The 27772-nt window shown below is 41.7% G+C and overlaps 1 protein-coding gene across 6 annotated transcripts in view; it reads right to left on the reverse strand.

Annotated features, from left to right (window-relative positions):
- Positions 1–27772, reverse strand: part of Rxfp1 (relaxin family peptide receptor 1) — a 121008-nt gene that overhangs the window by 16641 nt on the left and 76595 nt on the right. For 3 of the 6 annotated variants that reach the window (XM_087619526.1, NM_201417.2, XM_087619522.1), the window contains 9 exon segments: positions 21039–21110; positions 18078–18149; positions 17919–17990; positions 16670–16744; positions 13310–13381; positions 6559–6630; positions 5244–5315; positions 2313–2384; positions 1161–1232 (listed from right to left, as the gene is read on the reverse strand). In XM_087619526.1, coding sequence (XP_087475652.1) covers positions 1161–1232; positions 2313–2384; positions 5244–5315; positions 6559–6630; positions 13310–13381; positions 16670–16744; positions 17919–17990; positions 18078–18149; positions 21039–21110 — 651 coding nt within the window. 6 annotated transcript variants of the gene reach the window in all.

The following is a 27772-nucleotide window of genomic DNA, read 5'->3' on the forward strand; positions in this document are numbered from 1 at the left end:
ATAAAATTTTTCCAGAGGGTGGAAAACTAAAATCTGTCCAGATAATGACAAACTTTAGGAGTTAATTATCGAATACTGATGTCTGAGACTATCTAGGCTGCTGAAAAATTCCATAGCCTGGGAGTTTAAACAATAAACATTTATTTCTCAGTTCCCCATGCTGGGAAGTCCAAGGTCAAGGTGTCAGCTTATTAGGTACCTGGTAAAGTGCTGCTTCCTGGCACATTTTTACTATGTATGCTCACAGAGTGGATGGTGCAAGAGAGAGCCTCCCTCCTTCCTTCCCTCCTTCCTTCCTTCCCTCCCTCCTTGCGTTCCCTCCTCCCTCCTTCCTTCCTTCTTTTCTCTCCTGAAGTTTGATACTTTTAACTTTCTTATTTCCGCTTTTTTGTGTAATTCATGGTAGAGGCTTACATGGCTATAGACTCACATGACTATAGGTTCACATGGTACTAGGGTCACATGGATGGTGGTAAACTTGGGTTCTCATGTTTTCATAGCACTTTTCTCAAATGAGCTATCTCTCCACCTAGGATGCCTCCCTCTTCCTCTTTCTCTCCCCGCTTGTGGGAATCCATCAAACCTAGAGCTTTGATGTACTAGCTCAAGCCTTTCTTAAATTCATTTTTGTTTTTTGTTTTTTTTTTGGTTCTTTTTTTTCGGAGCTGGGGACCGAACCCAGGGCCTTGCGCTTCCTAGGCAAGCGCTCTACCACTGAGCTAAATCCCCAGCCCCATTTTTGTTTTGAGACAGGACATCACTATGATGCCATGACTGGCTTTGAATTCTTCATATAGACCAGTCTCACTCCCATCATCTGTCTCCAAGTTCATTAAGGGCGGGATTAAAGGTGGTGTGCTGGGATTAAAGGTGGTGTGCCACCACCCTGGATTTCAATTCTCTTTAAAAGTGGTATTGATGCTGTTCATGAAGGTTCTGCACTGAGGAACTAATCAGATTTTCAAGGCTTCACCTTTTAATAATACCTTCACTTTGGGGTTAAGATCACAACATATGCTTTGGAAGAGGGACACCAATACTAACTATACAGAGAAAAATTAGTAGAAATTGTTAATATTTTATTTATATTTGGTATGGGTGTATTACGTGGGGACATAAAAATTAAAACCAAGGTGAACAACAAGAAAACATCTACTTACATGTGAGAGAGATTTATGAGAGGTCTAAACATCCTTTGTTGGATATTTGAAATTTCTATTCCTTCAAGGCTGCTAAAAATACCAAGTAATAGTCAAAAGAACATATGTTACTCACAGTATAAGAAAACAATTATTTTTGTGAAAGACAATGTAGTAAGATGCCTTTAGTTAACATTATTCTAAGTGAAATGCTCAGACTTAGCTATCTAGACACTTTTATGATTTATAGACATGTATATCCTTTAAAAAATCTTCATAGTTCATGATACAACGCCTAATGCATGCTAACTAGTCAATCAATGTTTGTTGAATAAGAGCATACACAGTATATTCTGGACATCTTTAATTTTTCCAATACCTTTTAAGTCATACTTTTTTCCTGATAAAGTGCTATTTTACTGTAGAATAGTTAGGTAAGATGAACTGAGGCTTATCTTTTAAAGGCAATTAGACATTAAAGAACTTTTGGCCTGTGTGTTTGTGTGTGTGTGTGTGTGTGTGTGTGTGTGTGTGTGTGTGTGTGTGTTTGGAAGTCATGATTTACATAGTCTAGAAAATTCCATTTTATGGTAAACATGCTAATCTTTGTTGTCAACTTGACACACTTGGGAAGAGAGAACCTCAAACGTGGAAACTGCCTCCATCATTTTGGTTAGTGGGTATCTGTGGGGCATTTTGATTATGATTGATGTTGGAGGGCAAGCAAGCCAGAAAGCATCATTCCTCCATGGTTTTTGAGTTCCTGCTTTGACTTTCCTCAGTGGTGGATCGAAACCTATAGGATAAATAAACTCTTTTCTCCACAAGTTGATTTTAGTCATTGTTTTATTACTGCAATGGAGAAGCAAACTAGGAGAGATCCTCTAGTAAATCTTAACCACCCACAATCAATGGAGCAGTGAATATGCACCATACATTCAGAGAACATAAACGCATAATTCAATATCTTAATCTTGGTGCCACAGAGAGAGATAGAGGTTCATTATCATTTAATTTTTATCTTATTAACACATGATATAGGAGCAATAACTATATGTCTACAGTTCATTAAGGACTCATATTTTTGTGGAGCTGGAAATAAAACATAATTAAAAGACACAAGAGCATGTCTGCTATTAGTGTTGAAGTAAAACTGAATATTCATATACTTACAGAGACTTGAGTTTGGCAAGATAATCAAATTGATTTACTTCAATTTTCTGGATCGGGTTATAAGAAATATTCCTGAGTTTAAAAAAGACAGCCATAAGTCATTCCTAAAAATTGCTTGGGCAAAGAAAATATATTTGTTGACTTTGAATGAATTTGAGACATTTACCAAAAAAATTATAGTACGACTCCCAAGTATATTGAAAAATTAAATGTGAACCCTGAGACCATAGAAAAAGACCTCAGGACACTGGCCTGGCAGTGATTTCTTTGGATGTAATTTCCAAAATACAAACAGTAAAAGCAACAGGAGTCAACGAGGGCCGTATCAAACCCAAAAGCTCCACAGCATGAAAGACGCCTACGGCATGGAAAAATGACGTGCAAAGCACTCTCTTCCTTTTCCTCTCTTCCTCTACTTCTTTTTTTTTTCTTTTTTTCGGAGCTGGGGACCGAACCCAGGGCCTTGTGCTTGCTAGGCAAGCGCTCTACCACTGAGCTAAATCCCCAGCCCCCTACTTCTTTGTTTTGTTCTGCATGCACTGTGTTAAGCACAGACTCCACCACTGAGCCACATCCTTACCCCTGCAGGGCATCTATTGAGGATGGATTAACAGCTAAAAAAATAGGGAACTCAATGCAGTAGAAAAAAGACAAATAATCTGATAAAGAAATAGACAAAGAACATGAGTAGATATTTACTAAAAGAAGACACACAGATATATAAAGAAAACTCAGAATCAGTATTCATCAGAAAAATGCTAATTTATTTATTAGAGACAGAGTTTAGCTGAGGATGACATTGTACTTCACTAGATTTGGCCTTGACTTTTGAACTTCTTAACCTCAAGAACAGGGAGCCATGTAAAATTCGATTGGTTACAAATTAGGCAGGCTGCTGTATTTTGTTATAGTAGCAGAAAATGAATGAAATCAGCAGCAGTGAAGGGAAAGATACTCTTGTTCATGGTGTTGGAAGACTCAGTCCATATTGAAGTTTATGACATCGGAGGAGCCCAAGTAGCAAAAGTAGTATTGGAAAAAAGAACAGCGTCAGGGTTTGCACAGTAATCTACAGCTGTGCAGACCAAAGGGATCAACTACAGAGCCCAGGAACAGCCTCACTTAGACAGAATCAGATAACTTTTGACATAGGAGCCAAAGGCATTCAACAATGAAAGGACATCTTTTTAACAGTGTTGGGAAAATTGGATAATCTCTGCAAGAGAATAGAATTAGACCCTTACTGGACAACATACCCAAGCTTACTCAAAAAGGATCATGTGCCTAATGGTAAAGCTATCAAACTAGAAGAAAATACAGGAAGAAAATTCCATCGAGCGGATTTGACAGTGTCTTAGATGTGAAACTGAAAGTAAAGACAATAAAGTAAAAGATACAAAAACAGCAGCGTATTAAAATGAAGGAACGGGGCTGGGGATTTAGCTCAGTGGTAGAGAGCTTACCTAGGAAGCGCAAGGCCCTGGGTTCGGTCCCCAGCTCCGAAAAAAAAAGAACCAAAAAAGAAAAAAAATGAAGGAACACTGTGATAGAGGGAAATGTCAGTCATAACAGAGGGGAAAACACACGTAAGTCCTCTGCCTGTAGGACATAGGACTGTAGGATACACAGGATATGTAAAGAATTAAAACTCAACAACTGCAAAAGGAGCTCACATAAAAATGAATGTAGTGCTTGAGTTCTTTCCCTTAGAAGACAGGCAAGTGACTAAACACGTGGGAAAACACTCAACACTACAGTTTTCAGAGAAGTGAAAATCAGATCCTGAAGGATTCTCAGCTAAGATGGCTGTAAGCCAGAGAAATGAAAACAACAGGTGTTGGAAGGTTGTAGACACCGGGGCCCTGTGCACACACAGAGAGATGTACAATGGGGCAGTTCTAGTGGGAAATACAATTAAACAGAGAGAAGCCAGAACTACCTTGTGACCCAGTCACCTAATTTCTGGGGGCGTGCAGGTGGTCTCTGGTTCAGGATTTTTTTCACCTTACAGCAGTGAAAAAGCAATATACCTCTAGTGGAAGCTGTACTTTAAGGCTGGTTGTATGGTTTAGTGGTAGAGCGCTTGCCTAATATAAATTATTCATCCCTGATTACCGTATTACTGTCTTGATACAGCACTATTGGGAAAGGGAGGTATAAAGGGGTAAATAAAAAGGGAAGTTCCTCGAAGGTCTTTTCTTGGGCTTGCAGAATGTGGTATAGTATAGTGGGTGCTGCAGCTCCCAAGCTATAGACACGCAAGAGCACAGAGTAGATACTCTACAGCGCACTGGCTCCTAATTGACAATGTTGAGAGAGTATTAATATTAAATGAGATTTAAAGATAGTAGTTCTGATTTATGATGCCTTCATTAGGTATATTTAAGACTGCTGTGAGTTAAGAAGGAGCATAGAACCCAAATAACTGAATGTGGACATGTGTTCACAATAGCGTTACTCAAACTAGCCAAAAGGTGGAAGCACTCCAAGTGTCCACGCACTGGAGGATGATTGTACACAGTGTACGAGGTTTTATTATTCAGCCTTAAAAGCAAAGAGAACTCTGGCACATACTATAATACTGATGTACCTTGTTGGTATGGTAAGAGAAAGAAGCCAGTCACAAAATAGCAGCTACGGACATGCGAGAGCAAGAAGGATGGTGGTTGCCAGGGCTGGGGCTGGATGGAGGTGGAGCTCGAGCTTGATGGTTACAGGGCTTCAGAGTTGTACTAAGTTTAAAAAACCAAACCAGACCAAACCAGAAACCTATGGAGGGGAATGTCAGTGAGAGTTGAACAGCAAAGTGGAATATCTTGATGTAACCCAGTGATACAGAAACAGATGGGTAACCCAAGGCTATGTCTATTTTACCACAATTGAAAAAAAAAAACCAAGATAAAGAAACGAAGAAGTAAGTTAATGTCTTACAATTGTGACAGCTCCTTCAGATCCTTAAATATGTTTGGCGGTAGATTTTCAATCTTATTACTTCCTAAATCCCTAGGGAAACAATTGCAAACATGTCATATTGTTTTCTGAAGACTTCCATCACTGGTAGAAGAATCGTTTGAAAACCATTTATTTACAACTTTCCAATAGTGTCATTGGGGAGTTGGGTTAAATACCAGGAGAACTAACTCCTTGGTGTGGGGATTGAACTCACAGCCTTGCTCCTGCTCAGTGTGTGCCCTACTCCTGAGCTCTGCCTCCACACCCATGAAGTCAAAAGGCTTTAAAAGAGGGAGTGAAATAAAAATATTTTATCACGAGCCAGGCCTGGTAGTACATATCCCTAATGCAAACGTTTGAGAGGTAGGAGCAGGAGGGTCAGAAGCTCACGGACATCTTCAGCACTTAAAATGTATTCAAAGCCAGCATGGGCCTAAAAAGCATCTCTCTCAATTTTTAACTTCTATTCCATATTTCATCCTTTTTCTTCCCCTTTCTCCTTTTTTTGTTGGAGTAAGAACACAATCTGAAGCCCCGGGTTTTTTTTTTTCTTCCCGGTTTCTTACAGTTACCTCAAAGCATGCATTTTGAGGTTTCTTTCAGAGGGACACACAGGCTTATACTTTCCTGGGTAGGACATGTCTGTGCAGAGGGGGAGCCTAACATGATGTCACCTTGGAGTTACAAGGGGCTTTCAGCAGCAGTGCCTGTGGAGTGAGAAAGGCTCAAGCTTCTTGTAAACAAGAAAAACTCTCAGTGAGCTTGAATTAGGAGATTATGAGTTATAACAGCAAAAGTAACTTCCCCTACCTACCTCCAGGGGTCAGGCAGGAGAAAAAACGGATGGGAAAGTTAGAAACAGGTATCCTGCCTCTTTGAAGCAATAAAACAGAACAGAGTAGGTTGTATTTTTTTTTTTTTTAGTTCTTTTTTTTTTTTTTTTTTTCCGGAGCTGGGGACCGAACCCAGGGCCTTGCGCTTCCTAGGCAAGCGCTCTACCACTGAGCTAAATCCCCAACCCCGAGTAGGTTGTATTTTATTTATTAACTTTACCCTGGTTTTATTCTTTGTCTAAAGCTACATTTTCTTATCTAGCTTATCTCAAGTATTTGTTTCATATTTTATTTTGTATTTACTTTGGCAAGCTATCTGAATTATTTTGTGATCCATGGGTACATATAATACTGTTTGGAAAAAGGAAATTAATATTTTTAATGCATAAACATTACATGTGTAACTAACATGAAGTAAAACTGGAAAAGAACACTCTTAATGCATAGTTGGTTAGACTTACAATTCATCTAGTTTCTGGAGGTGTGTAAATGCATGTTCATTTAAGTGATTAATTTTGTTTTTCCTCATTACCCTGAAAATTAAAAAAAATACATGTTATTTTGTGGACATAATTATAATACAATTACTAAATGTAGCTTCTGAAAGATATCATAAAATCATGAATATAGAGTGCATTTTCATCTCAAGCTATTTCAAATAGTATGATTGATTGTCCAGTTTATTTATTTAGAAAACAAGGTCTCAACTATGCAGCTCTGACTAGCCTCAAACTCACCATCTTTCTGCATCAGCCTCTTCGGTGTTGCAACTATAGGTGTTTGCCACCATGCCCACCTTCTGTCTGGGTTTATTCTTAAATTTCTCAAATCTTCTAATAGGGACAATATGAAAATGTAATTCAAATTTATACTTAAAAATGGAGAAGGACCTCTTCAGAACAAAAAGTGAGTGTCTTGCAGCTATGAGCACAGGCATTGTTTCAGACTTGCTTCCTCAGCCTGCAAAGTATGTCTTATCTAACAGAACGTTCCGTGCACCACAGACATCTGATTTGCTAGTATATGGAGTTAGGATGGAGCCGCCTAAGAGACTGGCCTGAGGGGACCAACTCAGTCTCATTAGTTTCCCCAAATATGAGTATTTGGAAAACAATATAAATCAGAATGTAGCCATTGCTCTTGACTGCTCATTCCTCTCTCTCTCTCTCTCTCTCTCTCTCTCTCTGTGTGTGTGTGTGTGTGTGTGTGTGTGTGTGTGTGTGAGAGAGAGAGAGAGAGAGAGAGAGAGAGAGAGAGAGAGAGAGAGAGAGAGGCCTAGGGCCTTATATGTGTTGGTCACTTGCTTTACTGCTGATTCACACCCCATCCCCCATCCCAATCTTCACTGATCTCTGTGCTATTCACTAGTATAAATGACTAATTTTGGACATTTAAAAGGGATTCTGGTTGTCTTTGAATCTATTCTTTTAATTTTCTTTTAGCTCAGCATGTAGGATAACGAATTCCTTATGGCATTTCCATATACCACAATACTTCATTTTTATTCATACCATGAGCCCTTTGTCCGCCTCCATCTCACTTGCTTCACTGTTTGTAGTTTCCTCCTTTACCCAAATGGTCCTCCATTTGGCTTTGGTATCACATATCACATGTGTGCTATTACAGTCTTTGCCCTCCTCCTCATCCCTAGATCTCTCTCTCTCTCTCTCTCTCTCTCTCTCTCTGATGTGATTTGTGATTCTGTAGGTTTTTTTGGGAGCTCTCCTGGTCTTAGAGAATTTTCTCATTGGTCAACTTACTCTTGAGGGTTCAACCTCCAGTACCACTTTCTATGAGCAGTGACATCAATCTGTATATGATAGGAATCCACTGAAGATCAACTGAAGACCATTAATGATCATGAAAGACAAAGTGATAAAACTACTTTAAAATTTGCCTTGAAGCTAAACATTATTTATAGTAAATGTGGAAATAGTAAGTGAGATTAAGGAAGGAGTCAGGCAAAGGTGACATAAAGGAGACCCAGGCTAAATACATTTATAGAGGGGGAGGAGAGAACACGACAGTTATGGGGGGGGCAGGGCATTTGGGTGGCTTTTGTGAATGATATAAACTAGGGCCATGTTGGACTCTAAAATGCCTCTTTCAGACTGGCCCATAGACAACTCTCTGGGGACATTTTCTTGATTAATGAATAATGATTGATGTGGCAGGGCCCAGCTCACTGTGGATGGGGCCACCCCTGGACAGGTAGGTGGTCTTGAGTGGTAGAAAATAATGTAGCTGAATTTGAGGCTGAGGAACAAACCAGTAGGAGTGTTCATTCACGGTCTCTGCCTCAGTTCCTGCCTTGGTTTCCCTCAGTGACGGACTGTGACCCTGGAACGTAAGCCAAATGAAAGCTTTCTTTGGGCCTGGTGTTTATCACAGCAACAGAAGAGAAAGTAGGACAGAAGGGGAAGAGAATGAGCAAGAGATTAGATGAGATGAAAAGAAAAGGAAAAAAGGAAAGAACACAAATCAATTTCCAGTAACGTGAAAGCATGACAGCAACAAAGTTAGATAAATGTAAAGAATGTGAATAAAAAGTAATTTAATTAATTAATTAATTAATTAATTAATAGAAATAAAAAAGTTTTGGAAACAGAAAAAGCATCAACAACTTCTCCCAAAAGTATAGAAGAGAGGATAAAAGAGAGGGCAAGGTAGGAGGTGAAAAGAGAAGAAAAGAAAAGTGGACACAGTGAGGTGAATATACAAAAAGGAAGGAAAATAAGTCTCTAACTTATAAAATCAAGTAAAGTGAAAAGAAAAGAATTGGGAAGCATGGGGTGGTGGTGAAGAGAGACAGCCATCAAATGCTAGCTCTGCTTCAGTTTGTGCTGGTGAAGGTGACCCCGGTCCGAGGCATGATGTGTGTGTGACTTAGGCATTGGGCGGGCTGAGTTTGTGCACCATGTTGCTTGTGATTCCCATGGCTTATACAGGTGCTAAGTCTCTATTGGACGAACGTCTGGATGGCTATCAGAACTGTCTTCATTTTGGTCTCTTCCCTTCTTTGCCCACCCAAGCTCTCTGCTGGACACATTTAGCTTTGCAGCTTAGGGGCTATGCGTCTTCTCTCATCCTTCTGAGACTGTTCAGATCATATCCCTGAGAAGCTAATGTTCTAGCAGGAGATGTCTTCCAGGAAAGTTGAAGGCAGAGGAAGCAACTGCAGTGCTGAGGTATGCATGAACTGAGGATAGATACTGCTCCATTTTCTAACCCTCTAAGTATCAGTCTGATGGAGCAATGCAGTTATACACTAAATAATTTTTCTGGAGCTTCAGCATTCTTGACTCTACAACAGGGGACAGTTCCAAATATTGATCTACCAGAAGCCTCCAAGATTCAGGGATGAATACTCCATGCCGAGTCTCTGTTGGTGAGATCTTCTCAGACTCTGTGGGCGGGGCTACCTTTCCCTATCCACATTGCTACCAGAGCTGAAGCTCCTGCTGCCTACCTCTCTCCCTGTCTTGTGGTTGCTATTCCCAGACTTCAGCAATGCCAGACTGTAGGTGATCTTTTAAGATGGTGCCTTACCCACTGCCTCTGAATCATAAAGAACAAGAGAAGAACCTTTCCCTGTTGCTGGCCCATTTGTCAGAAGAATTATGGTCTCACTAAAACCCACAGCTGCTTTTGAGGCTTGTGAGAGCGATGGGCTTGTCATTAGGGTAGAGCTCCCAGACTCTCTGTAGTAAGTTCACCCCGCTTCACTGCCTCCTGCCAGTGATCTGTGCTTCTGAAGCTGTGCTCTGTTGTCTTTCTTCTTTTTGGCATGTTGTATCTTCTCCTCCATTTTCCCTAGCTGTTCAGTCACTGTCTCTGTGGATTTCTGAAGCCCTTCCTTTTTGTGATTGAAATAACTCATTTTTTCTTATATTGATTCTTCTCTTTTACTTAACCCTATGGGGACAGCTTCTAATCTAACTTGACACAATGTAGAATCACCTGGGAAGGAGTTGCAGTGAGGAATTATTTTGATTGTTGTCTTAGTTAGGATTCTCCTCAGATACTCCACACCTCCAAATACTGCCATTCCCTGGCTCAAACATATTTGAACCATGACATTCCACTCCCTGGCCCCCATAGGCTTGTTCAAACATGTGAGTTTATGGTGGCCATACCTAAACATAGTGTAATGCAAAATATATTTAGTATATTATATAATATATAATGCTATATATTTATAGCAGTCTAAACAATATTAAAAGTGCAAAGTTCAAAGTCTCTTCTGAGATTCATCCAATCACTTAACTGTAATCCCCAAAGCAGGACAGGAAACCAGCTAGGCAAACACCCAAAACCTCCATGTCTGATGTGAAGTCTTCAGATCTGCAGTCCTTTTTCATCTTTGTTGACTATAACAAATTTCTTCTGGCCTGGTTCCACTCCCTTGGCAGGTATTCCATGGCTCTGGCATCTTTAGCATCTTGGGTCTCCAAGTGAACCTTAGTTTTACAGTTTTTTATTCCAATGTCTGGGATCGACACATGATCTTTTGTGCTCCCCAAAGAGCTGGTGTCACTTCTCTAGCTCTGCTCTCGGTGGCACTCTAGGTTCTAGTTGACTCCATCCCACTGCCACTGCTGTTCTTGGTGATCATCCCATAGTACTGGCATACACTGGGGTCACTGCAACTAGGTTTCACCAATAGCCTCTCATAGGCTCTCTTCATGGTACTAAGCCTCAACTCCTTTGCATGACCCCTTCAGACCTGGGCTGTCAACTGCAACTGAGGCTGCACCTTCACCAATGGCCCTCCATGGCCTCTCAGTGCCAAGCCTCAGTTGTTCTCCATGCCCCCTTCATACCTTCAAACTCAGTACTGCCTGGGTAATTACTACACATTACCAAGTCCAGCTGCAGCATGAGGTACAACCATGGCTATCTCTGGAATACAACTTCTTTGTACTCTCAGAAAACACTTCCCAGAAGATTTGACCTCAGTGATGCTGGTCTCTTCTTAATCACTGCTCATTTCTTAGTTCTGGCTAACCAATGGTCTCAGTAGTCCTATTTTTGACTCTAAAGACTGAGCCACAAGATCAAAGCTGCCAAGTTCTGCTACTTGGTGATGGAACATACCACCTCCCTTTATTTTGCTACCAGTTCTCTATTTTCCAATTCCTTCACTGCCTAAGCTTGGCTGTCCTGGAACTTGCTCTGTAGATCTCTGGTATTCAGAGATCTGCATGGCTTTGTCTCCTGAGATTAAAGGTGTCCGAACACTCTGAACCTAAACTTAGCTGGATGGGATCTTTTCCCAAAGTCCCTCTCTCTAAATTTGTTATTTTCTAGAACACAGGATTCAGTTCCATTCTACTTCCTGGTGCCCTTTAATACCTGAACCATATATTTTGCATTTTTCCTTTCTCAGCTTGCTTCTTTTCATTAAAACACTTGTCGTAAGAGTGAATTTTAGTAACCACACAACATAATTCATACCAGGCTGTCTTGAGACTTCTTTTTTAAAGCAATTAATCTAAATCTCTTTGCATTAGCCCTAGGCAGACTCTTCATCCAATGGCAAAAAGCAGCCACATTCTTCACCAAAATTCCACAAAATAGTCTCTTGGCCACATATTAAAATTCTTCTCTTCTTAAACATCCAGAGCCAGGCTTCCACAGTTCAAACCACTCTCAGCAACAAAGTCTTCCATATTCCTTCTAGGATGGCCCAGTAAGCTCCACTTAAAGCTTTCTACTGCTTTCCACATCCAAAGTCCTAAATCTATATTCTTCCAAACAAAAGCATGGTCAGGTCTATCATAGCAATACCCATTTCTGGTACCAACTTCTGTCTTAGGGTTTTACTGCTGCGAGCAGGCACCATGACTAAGGCAACTCTTATAAGGACAACACTTAATAGAGGCCGGCTTACAGGTTCAGAGGTTCAGTACATTATCATCAAGGCAGGAGCTTGGCAGCATCCAGATAGGCATGGTGCAGGAGGAGCTGAGAATTCTACCTCTTGTTCTGGAGGCAGCTAGGAGATGACTGGCTTCCAGGCAGCTAGATGAGAGTCTTACAGTCCATGACCACAATGACACACCTACTCCAAAGCTATACCTACTCCAACAAGGCTATACATTCAAATAGTGCCACTCCCTGGGACAAGCATTTTCAAACCACCATGACTGCCTTAGTTAATATAAGAAGACCCATCCTGAAAGTGGGCAGCACCATTCCTTTGGTGTCCTGGGCTGTATAGACATAGAGAGATCCAGCAGAATATTAAGCACACATGCATTATTTTCTCTGCTTTTGAGCAAGGAGGTGATGTGACAAGCTGCCTCAAGTCCTGCCACTATGAATTCTCTGTAATGATGAACTACAATCTGGAATTATAAGCTAGAATAAACACTGTGTCCCCCAAGTTGGTTTTGTGTTTTACTTTATCACAGTAGAAATGAGAAATGGACATCTACCTTCTTTCCTTGAAGTTTAATCTATTATTTGCAGTTACTTAAATACTGTCTTCAATACATGTCTTCAAATACATGTCTTCAAGCAGCCATGTGCTATCTCTACTTATTTAACTCCTTCTATCACTACAGAACATTGCCACCTTCTCCTAGTAACTTTGGACCTAAACTGTAGACACCTACCAAAGAGAAACCCAAATGATATTTTCCATAAAACAGTCAATGCCAATGTCAAATGGTCATTCCTGAAACATATTATGTATGAATAAGATTACATTGACTGAGCAGGTTATATTTATGAGTGGGCTATATATTTATACTAAACAAGATCTATCTCTCTATCTCTATCTCTCTATCTCTCTATCTCTATCTATCTATCTATCTATCTATCTATCTATCTATCTATCTATCTATCTACATCTGTCTAGCTTGGAAATCACTATATAGACCAGGATATCCTCAAACTCTTTGAGATATTCCTCTCCCTGTGGAGTACTAAGACTAAAGTTATTGACTTGTTTTTCTTTTATTCTTGAGATTAGAATGATATCATTTCTCCCTTCCCTTTCCTTCCTCATACCCCTTCTTGTTCTTTTCCAAATTCATATTCTCTTTTTCTACTGATTGTTTCATATATATATATAGTTTCATTATGTATAGATATTTTTACTATTTATCATCTATCTATCTATCTGACTATTATCTAAGTTTCACATAAAGGATTCATTTGGCTTGTAAGGAGAGTCACTATTACTTTAAAAAAGATAGTACTTACAAAACAGTTAAATTATTGCAGGAAATAAAAGTCAAATTTCTTAAATTATGGATTCGGTTGCCTTCAAAGTCCCTAGAACATAAAAATAAAACACAAATTAAATTCATAGACATAAATAAATTGGCTAGGAATTATTTGCTATCAAATAAAATATCATTTCTTTACATTCTGTTTACGATTTGCATAGCAGCTGGGTATACATATATAATATATCCATGCTATATACATGTAGTATTATTGTCTGTCTTCTGTAGCAAGAGTAAAGTGATATGAGGGTCATCATGTTCCCCTTCCTTTTCTTCCTAATCTCTTCCATCTTTCCTTAGTCCCTCCCTGTCAAATTGCTGGTTTCTTTTTCTTTGATTTTTACTGCTACACACACACATATACATACATAAATGTATAAATATGCTCACTGGGGGAGACTAATTCTCCCTCTCTCTCAGAAGGCAATAGCTGCCTGTACTTCTCTGCGGGTGGGACCCTGTGAGAGTTTCCCCTTTGACTTTAGCATGTTTATTAGTGTTATCGTTGAGTGTTGTTTAGGTGGCCATAATAGTGTGGTGTTGAGAGTATAGCTTCCTGTCTATTCTGGGAGACACAGTCTCATGACTGGTCCTTTTGTTTTGGAACTCTTTCTGGTCCCCCGCCCCCTTGTGATATGTTTTTTTTGTGGAAGTTGTGTTGGGCCCGGGCATGCCATGACCAGTTAGTTGTTTTCTGCATTTTGACGGTTGTGTTTTTTTGTGATAGTCTCCCAAAGAAAATATTTAGTTCCTGTCTCCCCAACTTAAGTGTCCTAGAAACGATTCTTAACAGTCTGCCACTGCTGGGAGCCATTTTATTTGCCCTTTCAGACAGTCATATGAGCTTCCCTTGTTCTGCACTTCATGCTGGGGAGCTGCCTAGATATTCCCCTCAAGTGCTTGTACTGTGTGGAGCTGACATCACACGGAGTCTCTTCACAGCATCAGAAGCTACCTGTGTTTTCTTCCACTGCTGGGGACCAAGTGCAAGGCTTTGCATGTAGGAGACTACTGCCCTATCATTGATATATATATATCAATGATATATATATATCAATGATATATATATATAAATGATATATATATCAATGATAGATATATATATATATCAATGATATATATATATAAATGATACATATATTAATGATATATATATCAATGATATATATATCAATGATATATATATCAATGATATATATATATACATATATATATATATATATATTCCTAGCTGGGGTTGTTTTCACATAGCACCTCTCCTTTGACCCCAGCAGTAGGTGGATGGTAGAACTTTGCAGAGCACAAGGAGGAAGTTCCTTCCCTGAACACTGCCTTTAGGTCCAAGGGCATCACACACTTAGTTTAATTGCCAACGACATAAAGTTACTCAGAAGCAACAGTGATTCTTGTAGGGTAAAAGTGGGAGAGCTACTAACACCTCCAAGGAAAACTTGGAAAGCTCTAGAGAAAAACTAGTGTCTCATCAGCACCAAGGGCACTGTTCCTTGCTTTGGGAATCACACTGAAGTTGACAGTGACATAGTGAAATATATCCAAAAGATTGGGAAGATCAAGAATTAAGGGACCTAAACACTGAATACATTGAAGAGGGTGTGTTTATAATGGAGAGTAACTAAGAGGAACATATTTGAAGTCAGGCTGTAGAGTGAACATCAGATTGCCCTTCTGAAGGAAGTGTTCCTCACTCTGTGGCTGCTAAATGCTTAGAGTCGTGCTTCTTTAGTCTTAGTTCAGGCTTTTGGTCTGTTCTTGTTCCTTTTTTAACTAATGGTTATTCATGAATCTACCACCAGGTGGCAGTGTTCTACGACAAATCAAAGTTTACTTTATTAAAAGTTGCCTGCAGCCGCTCCCACCTATAATCTCAACAATAGGAAGACTGGGACAGGAGGATACCTGCTAGTGAGTTTAAGGCCAGCCTGGGCTACATAACGAAAGTTTGTTTAAAAAAATAGTCTCAATTCACATTTTTTTGGGGGAGGGGGGTGGTTTGCTTAGGATTCAACTCAGGACCGTTAGAACTAAGTTAGAACTCAATCCTCAAGCTGTGTCTCCAGTCTCACAGAGCAAACAGTTTTAACCGTTGGCTGCTTCTGTGAGTACTGCTAGATTGTGTCTAGTTACTAAGTTTCTCCTTATTTTCCTGAGTTCATTACTCAGCATGTCTAATTTGCTGTAAACTTGGATACCAAACAATCAACCTTGGAAATTTTCTTACAAAACAGGAGGTAAAGGGAGTTTTGTTGATTTCAGTAGGCAGTTTGTTGATTGAACTTTTAAACAGTAATTTTGGACATTTCTTTAGAAAAACAACAACAACAAAAAAAGTAAAGCAAAAGACAAAACAAAACAAAAACAACAAAAAATCCCCCAGAAACCCAACTAGAACCTAAAACTCACAAAACGCAAAAAACCAAAATACCAAAACCAGATGCCAAACAAACAAACAAATGAACGAAACCCTGGTGGTTTATTTATTTATGTTGTTAACAGGACCCCACTCTGCTCCCCAGGCTGGCCTTGGGCTTGTAGTGACCCTCCTTCCTCAGCCTCTTGCTTTAGCCTCCTAAGATTGCAGGTGTGGGCCACCGCACCAGGCCAGACCCACATCCTGAACAGGCACATTCACTGATTGGTAGAACTCCAATTAGTGGGATGATACTTGTTACTAGGCAATGCCACCATGTTAACCTATTACACAGAACAAGTAAGGGACTTTCTCAAAACATCCCACAGACCACGCTGTATCGTGATTGGTGCTAAGCAGTGCACTCATGACTCAGAATTTAGGGATAAAACTAAATGACTTAGCTTTCTGTATCAATTTAATAGGTGAGTGGTGACAGCAGGGAGAGCAAGTGTGACACACACCATGTGACGTCCCTTCCTTCTGTCTTCCTTCTTCCAGGTTTTAAAACACTTTTCTCTTTCACATATTGCATTTTGATAAAAGTTTAGAGAAGTTAGCCAAAGAGGGTGTTTAATATAAAAATAAAGTAATGTGAGGAAACTTGATACACTAGCTAGCTGTGACAGAAGACCCATAGATAGATGGATAGGTAGGTAGATAGATAAATAGATAGATGATAGATAGATAGATAGATAGATAGGTGGATAGATAGGTAGATAGGTAGATGGATAGGTGGATAGATGAATGGCTAGGTGGATAGATGGATGGATAGATGGATGTACAGGTGGATAGATGGATGGATAGGTGGATAGATGGATGGATACGTGGATAGATGATAGATAGATAGATAGATAGATAGATAGATAGATAGATAGATAGAGGGAGGGAGGGAAACTGACTTACAGCCAGTGCAGCCGGGGCATGTGCTGACAGAGGGGTTTGTCAGGCAAACGGGTGAGGGCATTATTCATCAGCACTCTAAAAAGTAAAGAAACCACGAAAAGTCACATTTTCTGGTTCTTTCCTGTCTCCAGGCAAATACAGTGTTATCATTGCTGTTCAGAAATCTCAAGAGCCCCATGCTACATGTCTTGCCCCCCACCTTTTCTCTGCACGCCCTGCAGTACTGAAGTGCTTTGGTAGTAAGACCATTTCTACATACATTGGTTCTCCCACAAGGAATAGCAATATTAGTCTCCGAACAGAAGCCTGTGCCCATTGGCAGCAGTTGTAGGAGGCTTTTCTTTTGCTGAGGTTGCTGCATGGGAGGGCTGGTGCCTAAGCACACTTCAGTACAGTACTATGGTAGCCTGTGCTGGGTTCTGGTGGACTGGCAGAACATTGTTACAGCAGTCAGACCTATAAGTTGCCTTAGAGAATGTGGTCAAGGTGGTTTTTAGTCAAGAAAGCTTCTTTTAGGCTTTAATAACTATAAATTCATGCTGCTATACTTAAAGTTTTAATGTTTTATTTCTGTCTCTTTCTTCAGTTGGAAAACTTTAAATTGTTTTATTACAATAATTTACTTATTTATTGGCGCGCGCGTGTGTGTGTGTGTCTGTGGTGGTTTGAATAGATATGACCCCCATAGTTGCATGTGTTTGAATCTTTGGGCCATAGGAGGTGTGGCCTTGATGGACCTTGATGGAGGAAGTGTTTCACTATGGGGTTGGGCTTGGTGTCTCAGAAGTTCAAGCCATTTCTCCCTGATGTCTGCCAATCAAGATGTAGAACTCACAGCTCCATCTCCAGCACCTGTCTGCCTGCATACTACCACGTTCCCTGCCATTGCCAGTCCCAGTGAAGTGTTTTCCTTTCTTTTTTTTTTTCTTTTTTCTTTTTCTTTTTCGGAGCTGGGGACCAAACCCAGGGCCTTGCGCTTGCTAGGCAAGTGCTCTACCGCTGAGCTAAATCCCCAACCCCAAGTGTTTTCCTTTCTAAGAGTTGCTGTGGTCAGGGTGTGTCTTCATAGCAAGAGAAACCCTAACTAAGACAGCATGCCTCAGTTCATAAGTAGAGTAGAGAGCCTGTAGGAATGGATCTTTCCACTGTGTAGGTCCTGGGGATTGAACTCAGGTCATCAGGCTTGCTGGCAATCACCTTCTCTCTCTGAGCCATCTCCCCTCCCTGTTTGTCTTAACTGAGTACTTACAACAGAATGAGAGAATTTAGTCCGTAAAATGTGAGTGGGGAAATTCGACTGAGGTGATTGTCTTCAATTATCCTGCCAGCAACAAAAGAACAGAGTTTTGTGTGTGTTTTTAGAACCTTAAAAAGCAGTACAAGGAAACACCACACAAATGAAACATACAGCCATTCCAGTCTGTGGAGATCTTCAAAAACCCCTGGCTTTAGGAAGGTTATTCTGTTGTGACTGAGGTACCTGGAGAGGAGACATAATAGCAGGAGTTTATTCTTTTTGATGTTTTACAAGAAGGAAAGTCACACCTGCCATTGCCTCTCCTATACCAGCTCACTACACACAGCACTTCCTGCCTTTGGACTTCTAAGGGCCCTTATCATTTATTATGTCATTTCTAGCTTTAAATTTCCCACAGTTAGCTAATGAATTGGTCTATACTTTAGTGACCTGCTCTGCTGTCATCTGGATGGGTATCAGCCTGTGATCACTGCTTTGTCTGCAGTGTTGGGGGGGTGGTGAGGACCTTAGGAAGGAGGACTCTGTGTGTCTCCTCTGGTCATTCAGGATGTGCTCTTGTGAGGTGCGATTAATGATGTCTTTCTCTTCCTTACATCGCTGCTTGAGGTGGGTGAGTGTTATGCCATGAGTTCTCACCCCCTTGAGCTGCCTCATCATCGGACAGACCTCAAAAGTGACAGCCAAGATCTTTCTTCTTTATCAGGTAATTATCTCGAGGATTTTGTTATAGTGACTGAGAACTAAAAATGGGATAGTTTTTGGAAGTATATCAGCCTATTCGCTGAAGGACATTGAATCCCAAGAAGCAGACAGGATATGAAAAGAAAACTAGGCAACATGTAAAACCCAGAGGGAAGTGTACAACATGTGGTCACTCATTTGCAGAAGGCACCTGATCTGTAAAGATTAGAAACTGAGGAACAGGAGTGGAGGGTGGGGGAAGGAGGCACAGTTGAGAAGCATCTTGGGTGAAGACATGGTGTTCACAAAGCACAGAATGGGCAAAGTAGACAGAGTATGCAGAAGCAAGAGCCATAAGAATATGAGGCATTCTATCGACTATTAACAGTGTGACCTTGAACATTTACTTCTGGTGAGCTTTAGCTCCTTCCTTTCTAAGACGTGCATAACACTTCCTCCCTCATAGTGTTTGTAGTCACATCTGACACAGATCACGTCATCTGCACTCTGCATATATCACTATGAGAACACTATTTCTGCCCACATCCCTGCTTATGGTTCATTTGCAAGCTGTTCACTTGCCCAGATAAATGGAATACACTGGCACCTCTCCATTATTTATTCTTTTGGGAGGAATTGTTTAGAAAGTCAGGCTCATCTAGCCAAGGCTGACCTCTGACTTCTGAGGCTTGCTTTGAAATTTTTTTAAAAGAATTTTTTTTTATGTATATGAGTACACTGTAGCTGTTTTCAGACACACCAGTAGAGGGCACTGGATCCCATTACAGCCACCATGTGGTTGCTGGGAATTGAACTCAGGACCTCTGGAAGAGCAGTCAGTGCTCCTAATCACTGAGCCATCTCTCCAGCCCCTTGCTTTGAACTCTTGATCCACACACCCCTGCCCGCCAAGTGCTTGAACTATAGGAATGTACAATTATACCTGGTTCTAAGTGGTAGTGGTGATCAAGACCAGAGCTTTGTGTATGCTAGGCAAGCACTATGTCATCCCCGGCTCCCCATTTAAAAAAAAATTCCCTTTTCTTTGATTTTCTCACACCTTGTAGCTGACAACTTGCAAAAATTCCCCAACCAGAAATCTGCCCTTTCTGTCAGGTTTGACTTTGGCCTGTTTGTCTCATATTTTAAGCCACCTCTCTGCAGGCCTGGATGCCATGCAGGCCGAGAAGGACTAAGACCTAGCTTTAGCCATCCATGAACATGGTAGGGCTCTCTCATGAATGCACCATGATTGTGAACATCCATCCCTTCCAGTACAAGATAACCGATCTACCCTTGCACCTCATGCACATCTGTCCTATCCCATCATCTTCGTGTCTCAGAGCCATTCATTGCTCTAGACCAGAAACGACCACTTCTCACAGAGTACCTGTCACTTTGATCCTGACCATCATCAACTGCAGGAGATCAGTAAAATACACTGTCTGTGACGGGCCTCACAGGGAGGTCAGTGGGGACTTCCCAGGGATGGTGTACCAGGCTGTCTGCAGTGATGGACTTCTGAAGCCACACACCACGCTAAGTCTCTTTCCCTTTAAGTTGTTTGTGTGAGGGTGAGGGCAAGGGTGAGGGCAACGAGAACTCTAATGTGGGAGATTAAAATGGTGCGGCTGCCAAAGAAGGGGTGTAGAAGATAGTGCTATAATGGAATAATAGAGAAACTAGAACACGGGGGTGGGGTGAAGGGGTGGAGATGGGAGGGTAGGAGGAATAGAGGGGTAGAGTTGGAGGTCAAGGTACAGGAGGGAGTGTGGGGAGGAGTAACTAATCCGAAGGCCCTTTGAAAATCCATGTGGGAACATATTACTGGAGAAGCCTTCTAAGGTGTACGCATGAAAAGAGTTTGAATGCACTCACCATAGGACGGAGGAAGACAATGTCCTGAGGGGACATCATACACTACCATGTCCCCTGACCCCCGTTCCCAGTACCAGGAATGAGTTACATTTTGGGGGCACTCTGGCCAAAGAGGTTCCATAGACATTACCAAACACCACAGGCTATTGACAATGCTATTAGGTGGGCTCCACTACCTGACACTGAGCCCTTACTGATGAAGACACCACGCCAATGGCATAGAACATGAAGAAATCTAGCTACTCAACCAGAAACCTCACCTGTCCTGGCATTTCCTGTGAGGTTTTAAAATGTATTCCCACAATAGCCCGGAGTCTGAACTATTAGAAGAAAGTGGAGGGAGCCGGTGCCCGAGGCCTCACCTGACAAGTGAAATCAAGGCTCAACCTGAATACCATGTGCTCCCAATCCCACCGTCCCAGGCCCCCTACCACATTGTCCCTTCAGCACTTGCAGGTCCCCTGCTCCTGAGTGGGAGAACTGGTTTGGACTGGAATGGATTAGCCTGACCGAAAGCAGTTGCTCCAGGGAGCCAATTAACCCCAGACTTACAGTTTAGTGAGGCTGTGCAGTCCTCTGAAGGCAGAGACGCTGACGGAGCGAATCTTATTGTTTTGCAGGCACCTGTGACCACCGAGAGTCATCAAAGAGAAAACAATACAATAGTGTCAACTTCACAAGATAAAAGACCCTGGCAATATAATCGGAGGTGATGGTGGCACGCGCTTGTGCCAACAGCCCTGTCCCTGGCGCAGCTGAGATGGTCATTCTCCTTGAGTGTACTTTACTGAAAGAAATTGACCTGAGAGGAAAGGGAAACACAGTGGAATAACTGGCCAAAACTGGTATTTTGCTGTTAAATTCATGTGTGCTTGGGTCAGAGCGTATTTGCAAGTTGAAGCTAGAAACGGAAGTAGCATCAAACTGCCCGCCGAGCCTGTATCTCTACTCACAGGTTAGCGCAGCTGTCAGACCTCACCAGGGAAGTTTCTTTTTGCAGTGGATACTTAAAACTGGTAAAAGTTCCGAGAACATGTGTAGTGGAGCGCTCGGTTGACTGGGATGTCTCCATTACAGCCCAGCCCAAGGCTCAGGGAGCATTGTGGAGGAGGAGCCAGAGGTCTGGAGGACAGGAGTGAAGCAGTGTGTTTGGTACTGGACAAGAAGCTGCTGCTTTGCACAAGACCAAGTCAGACCGTGTTCTAGCGCGGGGAGGGGAAATGAGGGGATCATGAATCCCTGCCCTTAAATGGTAAGGTACTGGCAGGTGATGGCTTCTAGTGGGAGGGAGATGCAGTTTTCTTTAAGAGTGTGGGCCCTGGTAGGCTGACTCTGCTCCAGTGGTTGCCCCCTCCCCCAAGTGTATGGGCAACACAAATTGGACTCAGTGGGTCATTAAAAATAAAAACCACAGAAAGAAGTCACATAGCTGGGAGAGGTATGGAGGTGGAGGTAGACCTGGGAGGACTGTGGGATGAATATGATAAAAAATACATTGCATGAAATTCTCAATTCGTAAAACTACTACAAAAATTTGAAGTTGCAAAGGTACACCGATAGGAGTTAAAGCTTGCCATCTAGAATTTTCTAGACAAGAACTAATGCAGAGAAAAGTACTCACTGATCACATGGTTCCAAAAGCCAGGCTTTTAAAACTTCCTGTTACAGTTATTCAGATTTATATGTGCTCACATAGAACCAGACCAAAAAAAAAAAATGTCCGTTACTCATGATAACACAAATCTTATCGCAACCCTAAATCCTAATAAATCAAATTTAGTTTGAGTACTCTGACACCCTAAACCTTGTTCGCAAAAGCTCTTGAGACAACCTATAAGGAGTTTAAATGTCCAGCAAACTATTGGAATGTCAAGACAAAAACACAGGCTTGCAACTTGACAGCGCATTAGAAGGACTAGGACCCAGGGCTAAGCTCTCCCATTCCGTGCACCGGTGTACAGGGTTGCAGCCCTGTGGTTGTGAGAGACGATGAAACAAAGATGGCGGGCCTATAATCGCGACTACCAATGTTCCGGAGAATGTCTTAAATTTACATATGACTTGTTAGGAGAAAAGAGAGAAATCAATAGGAATGGATGTCAGTTAGTTTGATATTTGATTCAAAGGCATCCCTTTGATTCTACCTGAAAAAATGCAGCTATGGAATTGTTTCACGTGACATGCTGTGGCCTGGTCACGTGGTAGGTAACGCATCTTCTTTACTGATACACAAGGAGCCTTGAAGACGGAGTGCCGTGTTTTCACCTGTACTGAGCGTCTAGTAAGCAGCAGATCGCAGTGTCTGTACGTGGAGTCAAGCTGTGCCTCTAGAAACTGGACGGAATGTTTTATCATTAAGCTCTTTGGATCGTTGTTGCTTGGAGTGATTTTCAAAAATTCAAGAGTTAGGAGTGGAGGCTTAGCCTGTAATCCGAGTACTTGGAACACTGGGCGGGAGGATTTCTCTTAGTTCTAGGCTAGCTGGATCTACAGAGTGAGACTTGTCTAAAACATAAGCAGGGTATGGAGACATGGCTCAGCAGTTGAGGACACTGGCCTGCACAGGTACTAGGCACGCATGTGGTGCACAGATAGATATGCTGGTAAAGCCCCCTTAAAAACAACCAACCAACCAAAACCGTTACCGATGCCATTTAAATGTGTGGCCACAAGGGGGTGCTAGATATCAGGATGAGCTTTTGGACGCCGGAGGATTCAGGGAGTTGTCCTGAAAAGCTTTTTTGTTTTTTAAGCTGAGAAATTCTGAAATGGATTGTCATTTTATTTTCAAACACGAAATACATCTTTCTTCAAGCTATCTGGAGCTTTAGAATAGTTTTGCTTGTATGAAAAAACTAATTTTTTTTAACTTGGTTTCCCTCTGTTTCTCTTTATATTATTAAAAAAAAACAACTTTATTACACAGTTTAAACTATCAGAAAGACAGACAAATCTCTGACAAGGCGAGGCAGGGCCTTGGCCTTTTGAGGATTGCGCCTTTCTTTTTATTTTGCTATGGAAAGATAAAACTGAAGAATTATGTCTGTCATGAGCACATGATGTCAGAAACACAGACGGACATATTTGTGTCTTCTCACCCAGTCAGAACTTACTGAATAACAACAAATTTGTAAGATTTATTGCTTTTGTTGGCTGGCGTTTATAAAATAGTTCTGATAGTTCTTTACAGCAGTAGTTCTCAACCTGTGGTTCACACACCAGATATTTATATTATGATTCATAACAGTAGCAAAATTACAGTTATGAAGTAGCAATGAAATAACTTTATTTTTGGAAGTACCAAACATGAGGAGCTTTATCAAAGGGTTGTAGCGTCAAGAAGGTTGAGAACCACTTCTTTACAACATAACCATGGCAATCACAGGTTCTTCTATTATCAATATTAACTCTTAGGTAAATCCCCAACCCCAACACACACACACACACACACACACACACACACACACACACACACACACACACACACACAAACTCACTAGTGGTGTGTTACAGGGTTGTGAAAAGGTTATAGAGGCTGCAATTCAAGAGGGCTTTACTGAAGGCAGAAACAGAGCTGATGCAGACGCTTAGATGAAACAGTAAATATAGTTGGAGACTTGCACAGTCACAGAGCTGAACTGCTGAGGCGTAGGACAGAGAAGGTGAAACACTAGATTTGGATGGATGGATGGACAGCAATCTGAGTGAATTGTGTCACCTGTTGGTGACTGTGTTGAGCTGAAGTCCTTGGGAATTCTCTGTGTGCAAGTCCCTTGACGTAGCACTGGATGGTCAGACAACAGGTGTAGCTGACTCACTCTCTATTGGTCTGGTGGTTCAGAAAGTTCATGGGTCTTGGCTTCATGCTGCGGTCTGAATATACCACGCACCCACAAATTCCCAAACAACTTAGATAAATTGATGGGTGGTATTCTTTCACTCGCAGAAGTTAAGTTGCTTATCAGTCAGTATCTTGTGGTTTGTGCTTGGCAGGCAGTGGCGTGTATGCACACAGACATGATAGGATTAGTTACCTTCGTTTTTGATGCTGTGACAAAACACCTGACAAAGAACAACTTAGTAGAGGATGAGTTTATCCTGGTTTGCAGTTTGAGGGGTACAGCCCCTCAAGCCAGGGAAGGCAGGGCAGGAAAAGCAGGCGACAAGTTGCCAGCTGTATCTTCAGTCAAGAAAGCTGAGGCAGAACAGGAAATGGGCTACAAAATCCCAGTCATCCATTTCCTCCAGTGAGGCTCCACCCGCTAAAGCTCTATAAATTTCCACTACAGTGCCACCAGCTGGACACCAGTTATTTAAGCACTTGAGCCTAAGGAGGACAATTCATATTCAAACCCCAACCCTGAGGCAGAGTAATCCTGCCTCTGCTTCTGTACTCAAAATGGAACCAACTGCTGCCTTGTAAATCTGCCCTACCAAGGGCAAGGAGTAGTCCAAGGAGCAGTGCAGTGACTTGTATTCTTTCCCTTGGCAAGAGGAGGTATGGAGTTGGGAGTGTGGCCAACCTGTCTTCAATCCTGTAGACGGAGCTATCACCTGGATGCTTGTAGGTGAGGGGTTTGGAGCCCTCTATCCTTCAGTCCTGATCAAGGGAAGTGATACAAATCCATTCAGAACCATTTTCTTCTAGCCAGATGCCTTTCTTGATGGTGATGATCCCAACCTGTCTCATGGTGTCTCTCATGCGCTGGTTTCTTTGGAAATAGGGGATCTTAATTTTGAGCAACATGAACAGATCTGAGCGCTGGTTGCTGCTGTCCTGGGCTGGTTGGCTGACCTCTCCTGGACTGAGGTCTTTTCCTGGAAGCGCTCCCACTGTTTCTGAGGAATGGTTGGGCTCGGTTCACTTTCTCTTCATTAAAAACTTTTCCTGGAAAGAGCTCCAACAATTCATGGATAAACTTTTCAGAGGGCACTCCCACTTCAGCATCTCCTTAGACAGGCCATTTGCTTGATTCTCTGCACATTTCAACTCTCTTATCAGAGACTCTCACAGAGCAAAGAGCCCTGATTAGCCGCAATGTGGTGAGTCATCCACATTGTGATGAGGACATCTAGAGTACACCCTGAAATCTCATCCACAGACAACCCTCCAGGAGAAGCTGCTCACATGGATTGCCATGAGCAGAATCACAGGTGTTTTGCTTGGGAGAAGGTCCTTGCAAGCGGGAGGAGGTAGCTCATGGCTGATGCTTGGTCATCTGAGGACTATGAGATGCCAGCATGTCCTCTTAGAGGCCAATTTGATGTATATTGTTGTATATGTCCTGGCTGAACTCTTTACTATCATGTGTATGTGTCAATCAAGTCCACAGTTTTTCTGACATGACTTTGGAAATGAAGTCTCAAATCCAGAGGATGGACAGAATAAGAAAGTGCTACCCCTTCCTGCCTTAGTGCTGGACTCAGTCCTCTTCAGGTTCAGTCTGTTCCAGGCTGTGCAGCTTGGCTTACTGGGGATATGCTGATGTTTGTAATGTGTTTATACTAACTCCATCTATTATCTTAAGAAAGTACACATCTGTATTAATACACCAAAATGAAATCAAGGTGTCCCTAGGCAGGAAGAAGTTCCAAGATGTTTTCTTAACAGTATGCTTCAGGGACAGAACATCTAAGTTCAATATGTCAATAATTATTTATGACTAAATCATAAAGTTGATCTAAATCATATGGAGATCACCTTGGCTAATGTGGATTTTGAGAATGCATTCATGAAGCTCACCTGAAGAGAGTCAAGCATGTACAATGCTGATCAAGATCAAGATAAAGAATGAACTTGCTGAACTGAACTTCCTAACATATGGGAAAATCCTGTGGCTGTTTGAATGGTAATGTACCCCATAGGCTCACAATATTTGAATGTTTGGTCATTAGGGAGTGGAGACAGGGTTTAAGAGGTGTGGCCTTAGTGGAGGAAGTATGTCATTGCAGGTTGGCTTTGTGGCTTTAAAAGCTCAAACCAGGTCCAGTTTCCCTTTTGCTGCCTGTGGATCTGGATGTGGAACTCTTAGCAACTTATCCAGCATCAAGTCTGCCATGCTTCCTGCCATGATGATAATGGACTAAACCTCTGAACAGAAAGGCAGCCCCTAATTAAATGATTTCCTTTATAAGAGTTGCTGTGGTCATGGTGTCCCTTCACAGCAATAGAACACTAAGACAAATTCTCCACAATTTAAACTTTTTTCCCTTAAACCTGTGGTGCTGCTTAAAGCCAGTGTCTTGCACATACTGAGCAAGTGTTCTCCCCCAGAGATACATCCCTTGCTCATTATTTAATAGTGATAGTGGATCTTGCTGAAGATCATCACATCTTTTAAAATTCTTTTAAAAGATTGATTTTATTTTTAGTTATGCATAGGTGTTTGTGTTCATATGTGCATACAAGTGGGTCTCCCTAGAGGCCAGAAGTGATGGATGACCTAGATCTAGAGTTATAGACAGTTGTGAGTGGCCATCTTGAGCTAGGATCTGAACTCTGGTCCTCTGAAAAAGCAAAACTCACTCTTAACTCACTCATATCTACAGTCCCTAACTCTCCTTATTTTCTTCTTCTCTTCCCTTCTTCTTCCTCTTCCTCTTCTTCCTCTTCCTCTTCCTTCACCTCCTCCTCTCCCTCTCCCTCTCCATCTCCCCCTTCTCCTCCTCCACCTTCTTCTTCTTCTTTCTACTTTTTATTTCTGTGTGAATGCACACACACACACACACACACACACACACACACACACACACACACACACCATGCGGTATATACAGGTGTCAGAGGATGACCAGGGTTGCTGTCAGATCATCAGACTCGGTGCCTTGCTGGGTAGTTTTATTTTAATAAATCTCATTTATCTCTCTATCTCTCTGTCTCTCTATATCTATCTATCTATCTATCTATCTATCTATCTATCTATCTATCTATCTATCATCTACCTATCATCTATCTATACTCTAGAGAACCCTGACCTGTTGGGGTACAGAAATCACCTCACAAACCACATGAACACCGATCTCAGTCAGACTGGGATAGTTTATTGAGCATATGCCCCAGGACTGATTGTCCAGGGCCAGGGTCCAGATTCAGGAACTGAACTGTGACCCTGAGTTAAGGTTCTACAGGGCTTTTTAAGCCTCAGATCTATAAACGTTTGTGCCACATTATTCCACCAATCAAGATTTAGGGATAGGAGGATTTCCTTGGGAAGATGTCTTTGTTGTACACTTATCCTGCTCCCATTGGTTGGGATATTTGACTGTGGCCTACCTTGTCTAACATT

This window comes from Rattus norvegicus, chromosome 2, assembly GCF_021556685.1.
Source record: "Rattus norvegicus strain SHRSP/BbbUtx chromosome 2, alternate assembly SHRSP_T2T, whole genome shotgun sequence".
Classification (NCBI taxonomy): domain Eukaryota; kingdom Metazoa; phylum Chordata; class Mammalia; order Rodentia; family Muridae; genus Rattus; species Rattus norvegicus.